This window comes from Dama dama, chromosome 18 (assembly GCF_033118175.1).
Source record: "Dama dama isolate Ldn47 chromosome 18, ASM3311817v1, whole genome shotgun sequence".
Lineage (NCBI taxonomy): Eukaryota > Metazoa > Chordata > Mammalia > Artiodactyla > Cervidae > Dama > Dama dama.
The window spans coordinates 35,014,776-35,032,589 of record NC_083698.1 but is presented as its reverse complement, the minus strand read 5'-3'; the positions used below and the strand labels follow the sequence as shown (position 1 = coordinate 35,032,589).

The window sequence follows — 17,814 nt, the reverse complement described above, 5'->3', positions numbered from 1 at the left end:
AAGGTAGTTTGGGATTAGGTATGTAAACACTTTCTCTTTATCAGAAGATTCAAAAATTGGTTTGGACCTCTTTCCCAGGCAGTGACTTTACTTTCCATGAGAATGTACAAATTCAAAATGAAAAATGTGTCTGACCACCTGTCTAGATGCCATGAATAGGATTAAATCACTAAGATTCCTACCTTCAGTAAGCTTCTCTGATTTGGGTAAAGCTCCACAAGCTTTCCTAAACTCCAGCCTTTTTCTAGTTATTGATTCTGGGGGGAAGGGATGTAGAATAAGATATATAAAATGCTAAGTGTGAAATACAGGTCTTAATTGTGTTAAGTGTAGTTACTGGTTTTTCCACATCCCAGCAGTGATTCCTCCCTCTCTCCCTCCCCTCCACTCACCCCTCCCTTTCCCTTCCCTCATTTCTTCTCTCCCCTCCCTCTTGCTCCACTCTTGCTTTCATGCGCTCTCTTTCCCTCTCTCTCTCTCTGACTTGTCATCAAATACTTGGCATTTACTATGTTTCAGGCACTGTACTACCCCCATTCAAATGTTCATTCATTTAATCCTTGTCAAAGACAATCAGTGATGTAGGTACTATTTATCCTTTGCCTCTTTGAGTCAGAAAAAGTTTAAGTAACTTGTCCAAGATCACACGAATAAATTTGCTTCTGTCGCATTTGCTTTCTAAACGGTGTTTAAAAGTGGAAAAAATAACAATGTGCAAAATGAACCATTTTGAGCAGCCAGGTATAAAAGAGTCAAATCCAGATGAGGAAAACATTTTGGAAAAAACATCATTTACCAATTTTTTGAAAGTTCAGCAGAAAGAAAGATTAGGAAATTAAATGAAATAATAAAGTTAGGAATGGACGCACCCAAAATTATTTAGATGCCAAAGTAAGCCAATCCCAGCTGTTATTCTTTACTCTGGCTGCCATTCCCAGCAAGAGCAGTATGGGGGAGTGTGGGCAACCGGCTGTAGTAGCAGCTGGGCCTATTTGTTAAGAGGAAAAAAACCATCAGTGAAGACAAAAGGAAATTTCAGTGGCCGGGAGAGTGAATGGAAACTCAGAGCCTGGCTAAGAGAGCCACAGAAGTGAAGTGCAACCGAGCTGTCGGCAACCAAACTGCAGGACTGCACAAACCATTCACGGAGAGAGTATGCCCTATAGTCATGCTTTACTGGCAAGAGTTTATTCCATCAGGAGCAAAATTTACTAAAGACAAATTTTGTATATGTTTTCTCATATTACTAGAATTCTGGATGTTAAAAAATTAAGCAATATCAAGGTCTGTTCTAAATAATGGGTATAAATTAGCAGACTAAAATGGGCAAATGGCATTTCCAATCTAAAAAAAAAAACAAAACGTGCTGTTACATAGTTCTCTAACGTAGAAATGTAAATGTGTAGTAAACATAATCACATATTCCAAAGCATAACTGCATGTAATAAAATCCTAGTATTCTATTTATTTAACATCCCCTGAGGCCAATATTATAGAAGGCATCTAAATGTGTTTCTGAGTGATCATTGCTTGATTTGCATGTAGACTTTCTTATTAGTATCAATTTTCTAATTTTATTTTTCATTTTTATTTTTGCTCAATTGTATTGACATCTTAGAGACTTCCATTTTTTTTCTCCAAATATGAAAAATTCTTCTACAATCCTAAAATATATCAGACTGCAGTTTGGGCATACACATTTTGGAGCAAGCAAAAAACATTTGGCAAAAAAATCTGTCAAAAGCAGTGCCCGGCACATAACTTTTGTCTTATTTCTGAGAATTTTAATGACAAAGATACAATTATAGTCTTTTAATTATAAGCACAATTGACTTAACTGTAATATTTTTCTTCTTTCTATGGTCATTTAAATATTTTTGTAATGGAGTTTTGCTTTGTGGAATTACTAGGAAGTTAAAATATATTAATATGAAGTTTAAACATATCTTGTGTGCTGTGTGCATGCATGCTTAGTTGCTTCACTCCTGTCTGACTCTTTGCGATCTTACGGACTGTAGCCTGCCAGGATCCTCTGTCCATGGAATACTCTATGCAAGAATACTGGAATGGGTTGCCGTGCGCTTCTCCAGGAGATCTTCCGAACTCAGGGATCAAACCCGCATTTCCTGCATTGCAGGTGGATTCTTTACCACTGGGCCACCAGTGAAGCCCTTAAACATGTTACCTTCCCATAACTGGAGCAATAAAGTAACAAAATTGGTATTTTTTGGGTGGCTCATAATATTCATCCCAGTATTGCAAAATCCCATCTTTTATTTTTCTTCAGTCTAGATGAACAAAAATAGAGTATTTTGTGTTCCTTTATTAATGGGAAGGTGCAATTTTATGGGCAATTGAACATGCCAACAACTAAAATTCTAACATTTGACTTTGAAAATTTTTTTTCCTTTTAAATTCTAAACATGGGGTAGTATGACTATTCTAAGAATTCACCATATGGTTAACTCAAGTTTATGCAGACCCTTAAAGAGCCAGCAAGCTCAATATCCTAGAACCCATTTTAAGCAATTATAAAGTGTCTGTTAGATATCTTCATCTAACCAGAAATATGTATAGCATCTATGCATTGTAATAGTGTCAAACTTGAAATTTCCTTTTAATCTTCTTTCTTTTTCTTTCTTTTTGGTAAGGAAAAATTAGTCATGTCATTTTGATCAATAATGAAAGAGCTACTTCAATTTTTATTTTCCATTACTTTTCCCATTGTTTTCTTTACAAAACATTATTTTTCTACTCCTTATATTAAAAAGCAGTGACAAATGTGTGTTTTCTCCTGAATTTATTTATGACATTTCTATTTATGTCCATTAATTTCTTCTTTTATGTTAGGTGTATTATTTTTGATTAATTCATATGGTGCTAAAAAAAACTCAAAGGTACAATATTTCAAAATATGTTGTCAATTTCTATAAGGTTTATACACAAGAAGGTAATTTTTTTCCTTAGTCAAAATTTTCATTGGTTCTTTCCCAATTAATTTTGGTTGGAAAATATCTTACATAAGTTAACTATAATTATAAAACTGGTAACAATTGTTTATTCTTCTCACAGTATTATTACTGATAGCTATGCTTTTAAAATTCAATCAATTAACAACAAAAAAAGGCAGTATAGTCAAATTATTCATAAAATAACCTCTGCACAGGGATTAACTGATAAAAATGAAAAACATTCTTGCTTTTGATCATTTAGGGCATCCTTTAAAAATAAAACTGTAGGTAAGTTGCTATGTTTTTCAAAGTCCTGACTAGGCTTTTGGCTTTGTCACTTGATTTCATGCATTACTTGTCTCTCTTTTCATCATTCATCACTCTCGACATGAATGAAATTATATATTGGACACTGGAAGATCACAATTGGGGCTAATGGGAAGAAAAGGTAACTGAAATGGGACATTGATCACGTAATGACCCGGATGAATTCAAACCACTCTCTGCCAAAGCTTTGTACTTTATTTCAATAAAATACGAATATTTTCTGAAAAATTTTAAAGCTGTTCTGGATTTCTCTTTATAACTTTTGTAACAGAAAGCCTGAAGCCAAACTAGAGCCTAACATTTTGAAGCAGGGACAGAAGAGAAGTATTCCTATCATTTTTCCTGACTTCTGAATGCTCCCTCAAGTTCCATCATCTCACTTTCTGCCACCCTTTTTTTTTTTTTTTTTAGGAACCTAGTTATATATTGCATCAGACAAAAGAATGAAGACAGATAATACTAATGTGAATAGACATAATGAGGGGCTTCCCTGATAGCTCAGTTGGTAAAGAATCAGCCTGTAGAATTGAGACCCTGGTTCGACTCCTGTGTCAGGAAGATCCTCTGGAGAAGGGAGAGGCTACCCACGCCAGTATTCTTGGGCTTCCCTTCTGTCTCAGCAGGTAAAGAATCTGCCTGCAATGCGGGAGATCTGGATTTGATCCCTGGGTTGGGAAGATCCCCTGGAGAAGGGAAAGACTACCCATTCCAGTATTCTGGTCTGGAGAATTCTTGCAACTGAATAGTCCATGAGGTTGCAAAGAGTTGAACATGACCAGGAAACTTTCACTTTCACTTTCAGACATAATGAAATATTTTTACATTAAGTGAAATAGGTATGATAAATTTATTAAGTACCTTAAATTTGTTAGATTCTAAGGATTTAAACAATAAAATGCAATATACTTGCCTTCAAAACTTTCAAAAGCTACTTGTGAATGTGCATTAATCTCATATTAGTCATACAAAGAAAATAACAATTCCTTAAAGTCGTATAGAAATGAGGCCAACTTAATTTACCATGAATAGAGAGCACTTGTGATGCTACCAGTAGTAAAACTGTGAATACAATGGAAGCCAGTTAGTTAGACACCTATATGTCTAGGAGGAGACAGTGCATTCTATGTAGAGGGGTGGCACTGGGAGCTTAGCAGGAGTGGAGGCAAGATGGCATCAGATACATCGTTTGCCCACTGTTTTTCAACCAGTCTCCTCCTGTTTACCTCCAAGACTGAGCTCTGGTTATTTCATCCCCCACACCATGCTTCCATAGTACTTTGTTCTAACCTTTAGTATGTAAAAAAAAAAAAAAAAAAAATCCTGCTTTATCACAACTTGTCTCTTTTTACAACTAGTCTTAAGCTTCTTGGAGAAAGGGTTTGGGTAGAGGCACTCTGTGTGTGTGTGTGTGTGTGTGTGTGTGTGTGTGTATTTCAATAAACTTTTAATATTAGATTAATTTTAGATTTACAGAAAAGTTGTGAAGCTAGTATAAAAGTTTCCATAAACTCACTGCCAGTTTCCTCTATTATTAACAGTTTACATTACTGTGGTACATTTGTCAGTTAATGAGCTAACATTGATACATTATTGTTAGCTAAAACTCATACTTCCTTCAGATTTCCTTAATTTTTACCTGATATTCTTGTACTGTTCCAGGCTACAATCCAGTATACTAAATTCCATTATAGGATTATGTTTTTTATTCTAAAATTCCTAGCATGATGCCCAGTATCTAAAACACTGAAGAAGCTCCACAAATAGTCATGTATCAAGTGAATGATTGAGTGAATAACTATTAAAAAGATATAGAAACTTCTGAATCCATTAAGGGAAAGACCAGGATGTGTAACAGGAGTGAAGTGCACCTAACTTCATTAGTCTGAGAAAACTTTCCATTGAGAGATAAAGAATACCTGGAATCTTATAAAATGCTTTTCTACAATCCACTAATATTAAATGTTTTCTTATCTAAACTCAATGATAGCACCATGTGTCACAGTTTATGCCATGAAAAATTATTAAAAACAGATTTAATTTTTATGTTAAATGATTATCAATAACTGTACATACTATATATATATATCTTATCTAATAGAAAAACATAATAGGCAGAGAATATCATAATAGATATTTATGAATTTAAATATATTTTTGAAGATTAAGACTGTAATTTGGAAATTTAAATAAATGACACCTTAACCTCGTGTTACTAATGATGTATCTGTGTAATAGATCTGAAGGAGAGAGACTGAAAAAGTTAATATGAAAGCAAGGCTCCTCTGTAGCATCATCCCAAACACTTAGCCTAGTATTTCCCATGCTTAAGAGTGCATTAAGAATCCCCTACAGGGAACAGAGACTCAGACATAGAGAACAGACTTGTGGACACAGTGAGGGAAGGAGAGGGTGGGATGAATAGAGAGAAGAGCATTGAAATATACATTACCCTGTGTAAAATAGGTAGCTAATGGGAAGTTGCTGTCTGTACAGGGAGCTCAGCCTTGTCCTCTGACTCTCTAGAGGGGTGGGAGGCAGATTCAAGAGGAAGGGGATATATGTATATCTATGACTGATTCATGTTGATATATGGCAGAAACCAAAACAGCATTGTAAAGCAACTATCCTCTAAAAATAAAAATAAAAAAATAAAAGAATCCCCTGCAGGGCTTGTTAAAACACAGAATCCTGAGCCCCAGAATTACTGACTCAATAAACCTAATTCTGGAGTGTGAGGTCAAGCGGGCCTTAAGAAGCACTGCTGTCAATAAAGCTAGTGGAGGGGATGGAATTCCAGCAGAGCTATTTAAAATTCTAAAAGATGATGCTATCAAAGGGCTGCACTCAATATGTCAGCAAATTTGGAAAACCCAGAAGTGGCCACAGGACTGGAAAAGGTCAGTCCTTATCCAAATTCCCAAGAAGAGCAGTACTAAAGAATGTTCTAACTCAGATAATTGCACTCATCTCCCATGCTAGTAACTGCTGCTGCTAAGTCACTTCAGTCGTGTCCAACTCTGTGCGAACCCATAGATGGCAGCTCACCAGGCTCCCCTGTCCCTGGGATTCTCCAGGCAAGAATACTGGAGTGGGGTGCCATTGCCTTCTCCGCCATGCTAGTAAGGTTATACTCAAAATCCTCCAAGCCAGGCTTTAGCATTATGTGAACCAAGAACTTCCAGACATCCAAGCTGGGATTAAAAAGGCAGAGGAACCAGAGATCAAATTGCCAACATTCACTGGATCATAGAAAAAACAAGGGAATTCCAGAAAAACATCTACCTTTGTTTCACTGATTACGTTAAAGCCTTTGACTGTGTGGATCATAACAAACTGCAGAAAATTCTTAAAGAGATGATGAAACCAGATCATCTTACTTATCTCCTGAGAAATCTGTATGTGGGACAAAAAGCAACAGTTAGAACCTTGTATGGAACAAATGACTGATTCAGGATTGAGAAAGGAGCCTGATAAGGCTGTTCACTGTCATCCTTTTATTTAACTTACACATAGAGCACATCATGAGAAATGCTGGGCTGGATGAGTTACAAGCTGGAATCAAGATTACCAGGAGAAATATGAACAATCTCAGAATGCAGATGATACCACTATAATGGGAGAAGGCAAAGAGGAACTAAAGAACATCTTGCTGAGGGTGAAGGAGGAAAGTGAAAAAGTTGACTTAAAACTCAGTATTAAAAAAAACAAAACTAAACTAAGATCATGGCATCTGGTCCCATCACATCATGGCAAATTGAAGGGGAAAAAGTGGAAGCAGTGACAGATTTCCTTTTCTTGGGCTCTAAAATCACTGTGAATAGTGACTGTAGTCATGAAATTAGAAGATGATTGCTTCTTGAAAGGAAAGCTATAACAAACCTAGACAGTGTGTTTAAAAGCAAAGACATCACTTTGCAACAAAGGTCCTTATATTCAAGGCTGTGGTCTTTCCAGTAGTCACGTACATTTATGAGAGTTGGAACATAAAGAAGGCAGAGCGTGAAAGAGTTGATGCTTTCAAATTGTGGTGCTGGAGAAGACTCTTGAGAGCCCCTAGGACAGAAAGTAATCTTAAAAGAAATCAATCCTAAATACTCATTGGAAAGAATGATGCTGAAACTGAAGCTCCAATACTTGGGCCACTTGATGTGAACAGTCAGCTCATCGGAAAAAAACCCTGATGCTGGGAAAGATTGAAGGCAGAAGAAGAGAGTGACAGAGGCTGAGATGGCTGGATGGCATCACCAATGCAATGGACAGGAACTTGGGCAAACTTCAGGAGATGGTGAGGGACAGGGAAGCCTGGCATGCTACAGTCCATGGGGTTGCAAAGAGTCAGACATGACTTGGTGACTGAACAACAGCAGCCTAATTCAGTAGCTCACAGGGGTTGCTAATGTTGCCAGTCCGGATTAATCCCAGTGTCTGCCTCCTCTCAGCCCCTACTTTGGAGGAAGAGTGTAAGAAAAGCATCATAAGTAACATCATCTCCTCTGAGATGAAGCTCAACTAAGCCTCTCTCCAGTTAATTATCCAGCAGTAGCTCTACTTCTTAAAGAAATAAACTTTTGTCGTTTTGACAATAACACGGAAGCCAAAAACAATCATAAAACTTTTTTGTTTGTTTTGTTTTTATTCAGTAGATGCTAAACCTCCAGTGTTTAGAAATGATCTGATTAAGTCACTTTATTCTGTCCACAAGGATCTCACCAAAAAGATACTCCTTTCCCTCAAGGATGTTAAAACATAGTTAAAGACACATAAGTCAGAAAATATAACAAGTCATTATTTCACAATATCCTACATCTCCATGATATATTTCTATTTTTTACAACAATCACATGAGATAGAAATTAGTTCCTGTGTACTTATGAGGAAATTAAGCCTCCAAAGAAGTCCAGTGATTTAGCATCAATAATATGACATCAAATAGGATAAGCTGTAGATTCAAATCTAGGATTTTTTAAAACTCGGAATCCATACATATTCTTTCCACTAGCACATGCTGTCTCCTAATAAAACGTTCAAAGTGTTTTGGAGAAATGAGACACACTGGGAGGTCTGGGAGGAGAAGTAAAGAGACCTACATTTCTAGAATTGGAAAGGATCTCTGAAATCACATGGTCCATGATAAATTTTTGACTCAGGGTTAGGAAAAAAGCAATCAGCAGGAGTGAATAGCTATATGCAACATGGTCAGCACATTTCCTCTTCAGCTTTATTTCCACAGTGCATCCTGAGCTTTGAATTTAAAGTTCTCCTCACTTTCCATCATTTCCTGGGAGGAAACTAGTTAGCAGGGGAAAAGGTCAATGTCCCCAACTGACCCCTCACTTTTTTATTCCCATTTTCATTGCTGCTGTTCTTTTCTGGTTCTGGAGTTGGTTGAGCCACCTAAAGTCACCACTGAGACATAGCCTTAGGGATGCCACTCTTCTGCTCTAACCTGTAAATTGAAACACCCTCTCTATTGTGGTTTCAATGAGTTAAAAATCATAACTCAGAGAAAATGAGCCAAAACTACTTGGAAATAGATAGTTTTACATAATTAATATTTTTACACTAAGCTGAACATTATCCACAGAGCAAATGGGCTGGCAGGCTCTGTTCTGCCCTGCTCAGGACCCTAATTCTCCCCTCCAAGTCGCCACGGTGTCATGGTGCTGGGAACATCAGCCACCCACTGGTTACACAAACAGGGTAAGTGGTCCAAGTCACTAGTAAGCTATTTACTGTTTCATTATTCCCCAAGCCATACATTTCAACACATTTTTAACACCTAATGAGTAAAGTCATGTCTTCTATTCATTGAACTAGCCAATAAAATAAACACGCAGGTAAACTCAAATCAGTAAATAGACATCATTCACTTAAAATGCTTTCATTTCACCTTTGGCTTAAAGTAGGGAAGAAATCATAATATCTATCTGGAAAAGAAAGGTGGGGAGAAAAAGAGAGAAGGGGGTTGGTGACAACACTGCGGAGAAGTCAAAGAAACAAGTGATAGGAGAAGTAAAGGAAGTGGTTGTGGTGATTCAAGAATGACAAGAGCATCAGGAAGTAGGTTTGGTTTTGTTTTAAAGAAGACCGATTACAGATTAGAGAATATGGCTGACCTGTTGGAAGGTGTCTGGAGGCCCCAGCAGCTCCACACAATGCAAAGCTGATGTGAAGGAAGGTGGACAGGGAGAGAAAGTCCCAGCCTTTCTCCTCGTGCATGTTTTATCAAAGGATCCATAAATGTTTGTTCTGGATTCCTTAGTTTCTTTGGTACTCTTCACCCCACCCAAGTAGCAGGTATTTCTTTAAAAAAAAAAAAAGGCTGCTCTAAATCATTGTGCTTTATTCACATACCTGGTCAATGAACATTGACTGAACACCTACTAAGGGTAAGGGACTGTGTCGGCAGCATATACCTTACCTGATTGTCCAGGGGAAAGGTAGAATGGGAAGCTTTCTCTCACTTTCAAATCAAACAATGTATGTTGGGCTGATTGCTTACAGGCCACTGTTTGGTTTAACTCCTGACAGTGTGATCTGCTCTTAGTAATATCTGTTCCATTGTGTCTTACAAAGCCGAGTCTACAATTACCTTTGTTAGTAACTTTTCTTTATTTCATGGCTTTGGTCTCTGTCTCCAAAGTGCCATCACATAAAGTTCCAACTTTCCTTTAATTATCAATGAAATAATCTTATGGTAACTTACAAGCATAAGAGATACCAATATCCTATGTTCTTTCCAGTCATCTACTCCATTTAGGGCTGGACTTCATTTAAAAACAAAAACAAAAAACTTTGCTTTCAAGTTAAATAAAAACAAAACTGTTGATTAAAGATTTTTCCCTTATTTTAAGAGGTTAAGTTAATAATTAACTCATGATTGCTTTTAGAATAAAAAAGGGAACAAGAGTAGGGTAATTCTCCCTGAACCTCTTCTGATTCATGAGTAATTTATGAAAAGCTTCCTAAAGCTTAAGTATTTACCACACTAATTTGCAGTATCTCATGTAATTCTTTCAGGATGCTGCAAGTTAAATATTACCACATTTTAAAAATGAGAAAATTCATACCCAGAAAAGATAAGTAACTTTCTCAAGTCATGCAGCCATAAGCAACATCCAAAATCTAGAGATTTTAGGCTATTGACATTAGAATGCGAGAGTGTTTTGTAATTCTTGGGCCTAAGCTACTTTTCTGTGTGTGCTGTGCCAAGGCTCTGAGCTAAGTCCTTGACCAGAAAGCAGTGATGATTAAAGATAGAAGTAGAAATATGTTTTTAAGCCCTAGAAATCAGGCAAGCCATGAATTTCTCTTTTCCTTTTCCATACTAGTTGTAGAGTAGTTACCAGGGCAATGGGGCCTTATGGTGGGAATATTCTGAACTAAGCATTGGACCCAAGCCACCAATTGCTTTGACCACCCACCAGGGTTATAGGAAATCAACTTATCAATTCCACAAACATTCCTGTTTCTGAAATCATCACATTCTCTGACAGAAAATGTTCTCCACTATCAGAAACTATAACACTTGGTTCAAATGAGGTACTAACATATCTTTCTCATTCATAGTCCAGAAAATCCAGCTGATAAAATATTCAGTCTTGTCATTATCATCCTTAACATGAGTACAAAGAATAATGCTTGCTTAAGCCCAAGAAATAACTAATGACATTGATAGTTTCTCTTATGCTCCAAATGTTATGTAAAACCATACTTGGAAAAAATTCATTAAAATAATCATCATCCTTTGTATAACTTATATAGTATTCCAAAGTATCAGATGTGCTAAAAACTACTAACAGCAACTGATCCTGTCTATTGAAACCAAGAAAATAATCGAAATCTTTACACCTTTAGGAAAATGTAAGTGGTATAATTTCAGTTTTGTTTTCTTTTAAATTCTCTGAGACTGAACTTACCGGACCATTTTAACACTGCAGTGGCTATGTATGAAGGGGCATGCATGCATGCAAAGTGCCATTTCTGGATTCCTGCAGACTAAATTCCTCTACTAAACCACAGAAGAGTTTTACACACAAAGATAAAGTAAATCTTCTGTGTAAACCTTTGTATCTCCCCCACTAAGAACTCCCCAGGATGATTCCAACTGATATCTTTGATGAAAGAAAACTACTCAGCAGATTGTTAACAATAATTTTTTACCAGCAATGACCAATTTGATGTTTGGTGCTTTATTATGTGGTCATAGAACTGGGGTCACCAAGTCATCTTATCCCAGACAGGAAGAGAGGCCATCTCTATGAAATACCCTCAAAAATGACAAATCTGACATGGACAATAACACTGCAACATAAATTTTTGAAAGAATATTCCATTGTGACAACATGATTACTGCATGTATTTCTTAGTCAAGAACAACTATTGGTTCTTTATTATGTATATATAGAACACAGTCTTCACAAAATTTTTTAGACATGATTTTATATGACTAAATCATTTGTTGGTCCAAAATTGGCCCCGTTTATTTACAACTTTGCCTAATTCTGACCTCCCCTCACCCTGTTTTACATTAAAGATAACTGCTTTCTCACTGTCATACTCAACATATACATATGAACTGAATAATTCATAGAACCATTCTGAAGCTTTTGATTATCCAGGTGCATTTCTGTGATACACGAGCAATATTTGTAAGTAACAGATGAAGATACAAAGAATAGTGTTATTTAGAATCCTTACATAGACTTCTATGAAAAGTACATTCTGTGTAAACAAAACTCAACAAAACTTATTGTAATCCTTTCATCTTACCCAGTGTCGTCTTCTTTTTTTTTTTTTTCAAATGTAAACTGTTTCTTAATAAACTTATCAATTAGTTCTCACTAGCTCTCCCTCATGGAGATCTGGACAGTAAGGTTTGTATTCACCCCTGGGTCCTTTTAAACTATTTTCTTTATGAATCATACTTTATAACCACTTTTATTTATTAACCACACAGGGATGTGTAACTAATGCCATTATTGATAATACCTAGTTACTGACTGAGAATGAGCCGGATCAGGAAAAACCGGCTCAGTCACTGCCTTTTTTAAATTGGCCCTGGATATAAAATAAATACTACAACCTCCAGGATGATCATTCAAAACTTATTTATTCTTGTACTCTCCTAGAATTTTATCCTTTTTTTTTGTATAAATGGAAAAACAATTCTAAAATGTGTGGTATAAGGTGAGTATGCATAATAAATAGATATATGCAGACTTCTATTGCAAAAATATTGGCCATGAATCTTGGAATATACACAGATGATACAATTATCTTATAAATTACTATAAGTAGAGGTCAAAGGTATGAAATGGGATTTGGAGTGAATGCATCCAGGATAGATTACAAATTTTATGCAAATCACGACCAAATTTTGCTGTCATCTATTCTAGCATTACAGATGCTGGGACTTATTGGTATCCAAACGTAAGGCATTTCCAAAAGTTTTTTGTCTTTAGGATATGTTTCCTTCTAACCTTCTCATTTTCTATCAGTCTTCAGGAAACATCAATAAGATAATTTTTAGGTTATAAAGTGTGTTTTTATAGCATTATTGATCTGTTTTGATCTTCTCAAAAACCCAGTGAAAAATATCAGTACTATCACTATTTTCAAATTAAGGGAAACTGAGGCACAGATAATGACCATTAGTATAAGTGGAAGATTATAGCTGGAGTAGAGACCTCTCACTTCAAATCTGAGCTCTCTGTACTATGAAAAATCTGCATTTAATTGCTTATAATATTAAAATACAGACTAGTTAATACTCACTAGCCCATATTTATATGTATAGATACATATTCCATGCTCAAATCTACATTTATAATATCCACATATTTTAGCAATGATCCTCTGTCATATTTGGGCTTCCCTGGTGATTCAGATGAAAAAGAATCCATCTGCAGTGCAGGAGACCTGGGCTCACTTCCTGGGTTAGGACGATCCCTTGGAGGAGGGCATAGCAACCCACTCCGGTATTCTTGCCTGGAGAATCCCATGGACAGAGGAGCCTGGTGGGCTGCAGTCCATGGGGTCGCAGAGTCGGACAAGACTGAGTGACTTTCACTTTTTAATTTCTGCCATATTTATGTCTTTATTGAGCTATCTTTTCATCAAATATCCTGGGATAACACCCTATGCTTATCAGCAGCCATTCTGCTTGGCTTCTGCAATTGTGAAGTCTCTTCTGGGGTCTTTGAACACCTACCCCATCTGGAACCTCCCTTGATTGCATTTCTGGGACTTTCCACATGCACTGTGATTTCTTCTTCTTTGACATGGGCTTTCCTGATTTTTTTTTTCTTCTTTGAGCTCCATTATCAGGAAGGCTATATTTTTGCCCTCCCTGTAAGCTCATTAATGCAGGATGGTGAAAAATAAGGAGAGACCAGACATCACAGAGGGAAGTGGCTGAATCTCCCAGGACACTTCTCCCTCTTGCCTTCATTCTCATTCCTCTCTGTCATGAGGCTTATAGCTACTTTTCAAAGAAATCCTTGGGTAGAATATTATAAATTTGTACTAATTATATCAAAATTACCCTCTTTAGAGTATTGGCTATAAAACTGGTGATAAATTCTTAACTGTTGAGAAACTTTCAAATTCTCGTCTGACATAGTTAATCTCAACCCATATCTTGACTGAACATTCTGACAGGGCAGGACAGAATCTTGCCATTTTTGGCAAGACATGAAACAAAGATACAAAGATATAACATCTTTGTATGTTTTGGTTAACCCAATTTATCTTGAACCTGTAAAATGCATTCAAAGATATATGTATTGCCTCAATAAAAGCAAATATTTCATTTCTTTATTTACAAGGCTTGCCTTAAGTTAGCATTTTTGCTTAATATCAGAGTGGAGTAGATATTCAGCAGAAGAGGGAAGAATTCAGTATTATTTCACTGTGGGTGGAGAGTAGTGAGGAATAAGCTGGAAGATGCTCCATGTTTGATCCCAATGTTCTACTTTTTCTCCCTCCCTCTCTGCCTTTCCTCCCTTTTGATCCTAATGGTCTTCTCTCAAGCTCTGTTGAAGAATATGCCACTTGCAGGGTTAGAGAAGAATGAAGGAGAGAGGAAAAAGGGTAATTCCTGGATACTTTTTTTCTGAACATATTTTTAGACAATTTAATTCAAGCTTTATATTAATATATGACACTGAGACTTTCCCCTCCTCTTTGGGAAGAAACACGAGGCTTGTGGTCTCCAGCACCATCTTGATAATAGAAGATATACGAAAGATGCTTGTCCTTTTCCCACATGGCATAGACCATTGCTATGAAATGAATCCCTGGATGAATCTAGCAGACCACCTCCAGGAAGCCTTCCTGGATTTCTCCACAGGGGGTCAGGCAGCAGGGCAAAGGTGCTAGATTACTTGTGTCTCATGTATCTTATTTTTAATGACCATACATTCATTTACAATATTAATCATTGAATTTACTGATTAGTAAAATTTCACCTATTTGGATGTCATTTATGATAGCAAAAGAGTATACTCAAAAATATTCTGTCCCCAGTTTTTGGACACTGCTAAAATGTCTATTGATTCTGAAGTGCAGAGAGGTGAATGTGTTATTTCTACTGTATTAATGGGACAGAATGTCCCTGCTCTGACAGTTCTGTGTTTCCCTTTCACTGAAACACCTGCAGTGCAGGAGGTATTTGCTGCTTCAGGCTGCATCTCTGGTGTTATCTCTTAACTGACTTTGGCAATTAAACTGCACAGGTGGGAACATCCTATTTTCAGGTAACTCTATACTATCTTTATATAAGAGCACAACATTGCACATTTTCAGCTAGTGCCATTAAATCAAAAGGTTAAGAAAAGTCAACAGGAAACCTTATGGGACTTTTCAGTCTAGTATCCATAGATACAAGCAGTGGTCCTCCCACATCACTTAACACAACTCGTAAAATCAGTTACAGTTACTCCTCTGATCAAGAGAGATGTGTTGAAGATGAGGCTGATGACAACATTATGCACTAGAGTTCTGGTATGCTCTAAATTAGAAGTTCCCCAAGGAAAAATATTAAAATGAGATATCTCTGGAAACACTGATATTAAGCTATCAAAAAACAAGCATCCGAGCAATGAAGTATAGAAGGTTGATACCATGCATAGCAGAATGGTAACTTGACAAATTTGGCAGCTTATCCACTTGTCTACAATAGAAAAAGAATCCATTATTATGTTTTCTTTCTCTGACATCCTTATGAGTCCATATTCCATCACATCAAATTTTAACATTTAAGTATATTTGCTCTTAACTTCTTAGGAATATGTATGTTGGTACGTACCGTAATACATCTTTCCAAATCAAATAAATTGTACTAATTCTAGGCACTATATTTTAAATACTTTACAAATTCAGGGTCAATGTGTTTCTTAAATTTATGCTACATAGTTGGGAGTATTATCAGAAACCTATTTAAACTAAGAAAATATCCATAGATTTTTAGCTGTTCTAAAATGAGACATTTCTATAATCAAATCAACTGATAATTGTCCAATTAAAAAAAGTGTCATTAAAATTGAGGCCTCCTTTTTGGTTTCTCCTGGTAAAGATTACACTCATATTTTAAAAATACAGAATATTTTCTACAGTGGGAGACAATTAAAAAGCTTACACAATTGAAAAATGTTTCTTATGTAATTTTCACTATTCCATCTATTATCTGTCTCAATGATTAATGATAATAAATACTTCTTTCCCGAAAATTTATTTCAAAAAACTTTTAAGTCAGTAAAGTCACTTTCATAGAGTATGGGTTTTGTTTGTTTCTTGTTTGTTTGTTTACAGGAAGGGTCATCAAACCTATTTATGACTGGCTTTTATGGACCTTGATGCAAAAGCTATCATTTGATCATTTATTTATGACTAAATGCTGCTTTACAAAACATAGTAGCAGAATAAAATAAGCATTTCAATTGAAGATAGATCTTCAATTAAGCAATACAAATTTACAGAAAAGAAAAGAATAGATGCTAGTGTACAGTATCTAACACTTTAAATCAATATAAACCAGTTTACAGGGACTGTTAACAAACTGATTTTTTTCTTGCCACATATAAAAAATCTCTAATAATCAATTTAATTAGAAAGCTAGTTTATACCAGTTGTGAGTCATTTTAATCACACAATGATGACTTTGTTATAATGGGCAAGGAATCATTTTATTCTCAAGAATCTTTTTTCCTCTTCTCATCCCCATTATGGACAACACAAAACAAAAAATCAATTACACCTCTATTTCTACAGCCCTTCCCTAACATCCTTGCTTCCCTTTATGCATGAATCGATATTTAAATACCCACTGCTAACTTGGTGGATTCAGCCCCTCAAAGCTCTTTACAACCTGCTTCCTTCTCTCTCCTGTTGTGTCAGCTAGTGAGTGAACTTACTAACAAAACCTAATATTTACAAGACAAAAATAACGTCTCTAAAGTTAGCCTGTGATTTTACACTATTTTCAGCTGTGGTTAGCTGTGACCTATTCATTAAAGGTACTTAGAATCTTCAGTCAGTTTTGCAGTAATTTTTCTCAGGTGCATGTTAAAGAGTCTGGAGACCAAAGATCAATGTTAAATGATTTTAATTTTTTTCTCATTTTTTCCTAAACAAAAGGTCACCTACCTTTATGTGCCAGGCGCAGGCGGGGGTGCGGGGTGTCGGCTGTGTGACCGCCTGCCCGCAGCTCCAGCAAGTAGCCCCATAGGAGCCAGGTGACGAGGTGCCCAGCCGATGCCATGCTGCCTGCCGCTGCGATCCTCACTCTCTGGCGGGGTGAGTTTTACTTAGGACTCCCCTCCAGGGGCAGCGTACGAGGGAGGCTTTGTCACAAACCGAACGCGTTGTCATCAGAAAGCACAGTTCCAAAGTGCCATTTGTCAGGCTGTGTTTGGATATGTAAAACCTGCCTTTCCCCAGGACAGTTGTTTATAAGCCGGGAGCAAGAGGACATTCCAAGGAGTGAATCTTCCCTGCCATGTCCTGCCTGCAGCTCTTTTCAGTCACTAAGCGGGGAGACTCAGGAAGAAACTGTATTATCTGAGTCACTTATGCGAGCGATTCATTCAGAAAAAACAACAACAAGCCCGGCACACGCACTGCCTTCACCCCCGAGGAGCTCCTCTTCTCTTCTGGCTCCTTGAAGCCTCAGAAGTCAGCTTCTTGCACCGACTTGCCAAACAGCTAGATTTAATTCACCTTTCACCTTGCTAATTAAAAACAAGAAGTGCCATTCCCTCCAGGAGTTGCAGGATCCACCCAGCAGGGATGCCGCTGTCGGCGAGCTGTGTTTACGGGGAAAGTTCAGGCGGGGTTGAGCGGCATACTTGCTGTTTCTAGGAAGTGTTTCTGGTCCACGTGCCCTCGTCCCACCCGCCCTCCCAGGATTATTGGCCCCGCGTCACTCAGCGACAGGAGAGAAGTTCACGTTTTGATGGGAAAGGGGAATCAGGAGAGAGAATGATATACAATAGGCTGCTTCCTTAAAAATCAGTATAACCTAAGAGGATGGAAG

General features: G+C 36.9%; 1 protein-coding gene across 1 annotated transcript in view; it reads right to left on the bottom strand.

The window, feature by feature from the left end:
* SEMA3E (semaphorin 3E) overlaps window positions 1–17,582 on the bottom strand; it is a 271,880-nt gene extending 254,298 nt beyond the window's left edge. Inside the window, exon 1 of the mRNA XM_061165134.1 lies at window positions 16,926–17,582. Coding sequence (XP_061021117.1) covers window positions 16,926–17,040 — 115 coding nt within the window. The 5' untranslated portion in view covers window positions 17,041–17,582. The remainder of the gene's footprint in view (window positions 1–16,925) is intronic.
* Window positions 17,583–17,814: the final 232 nt, after the last annotated feature.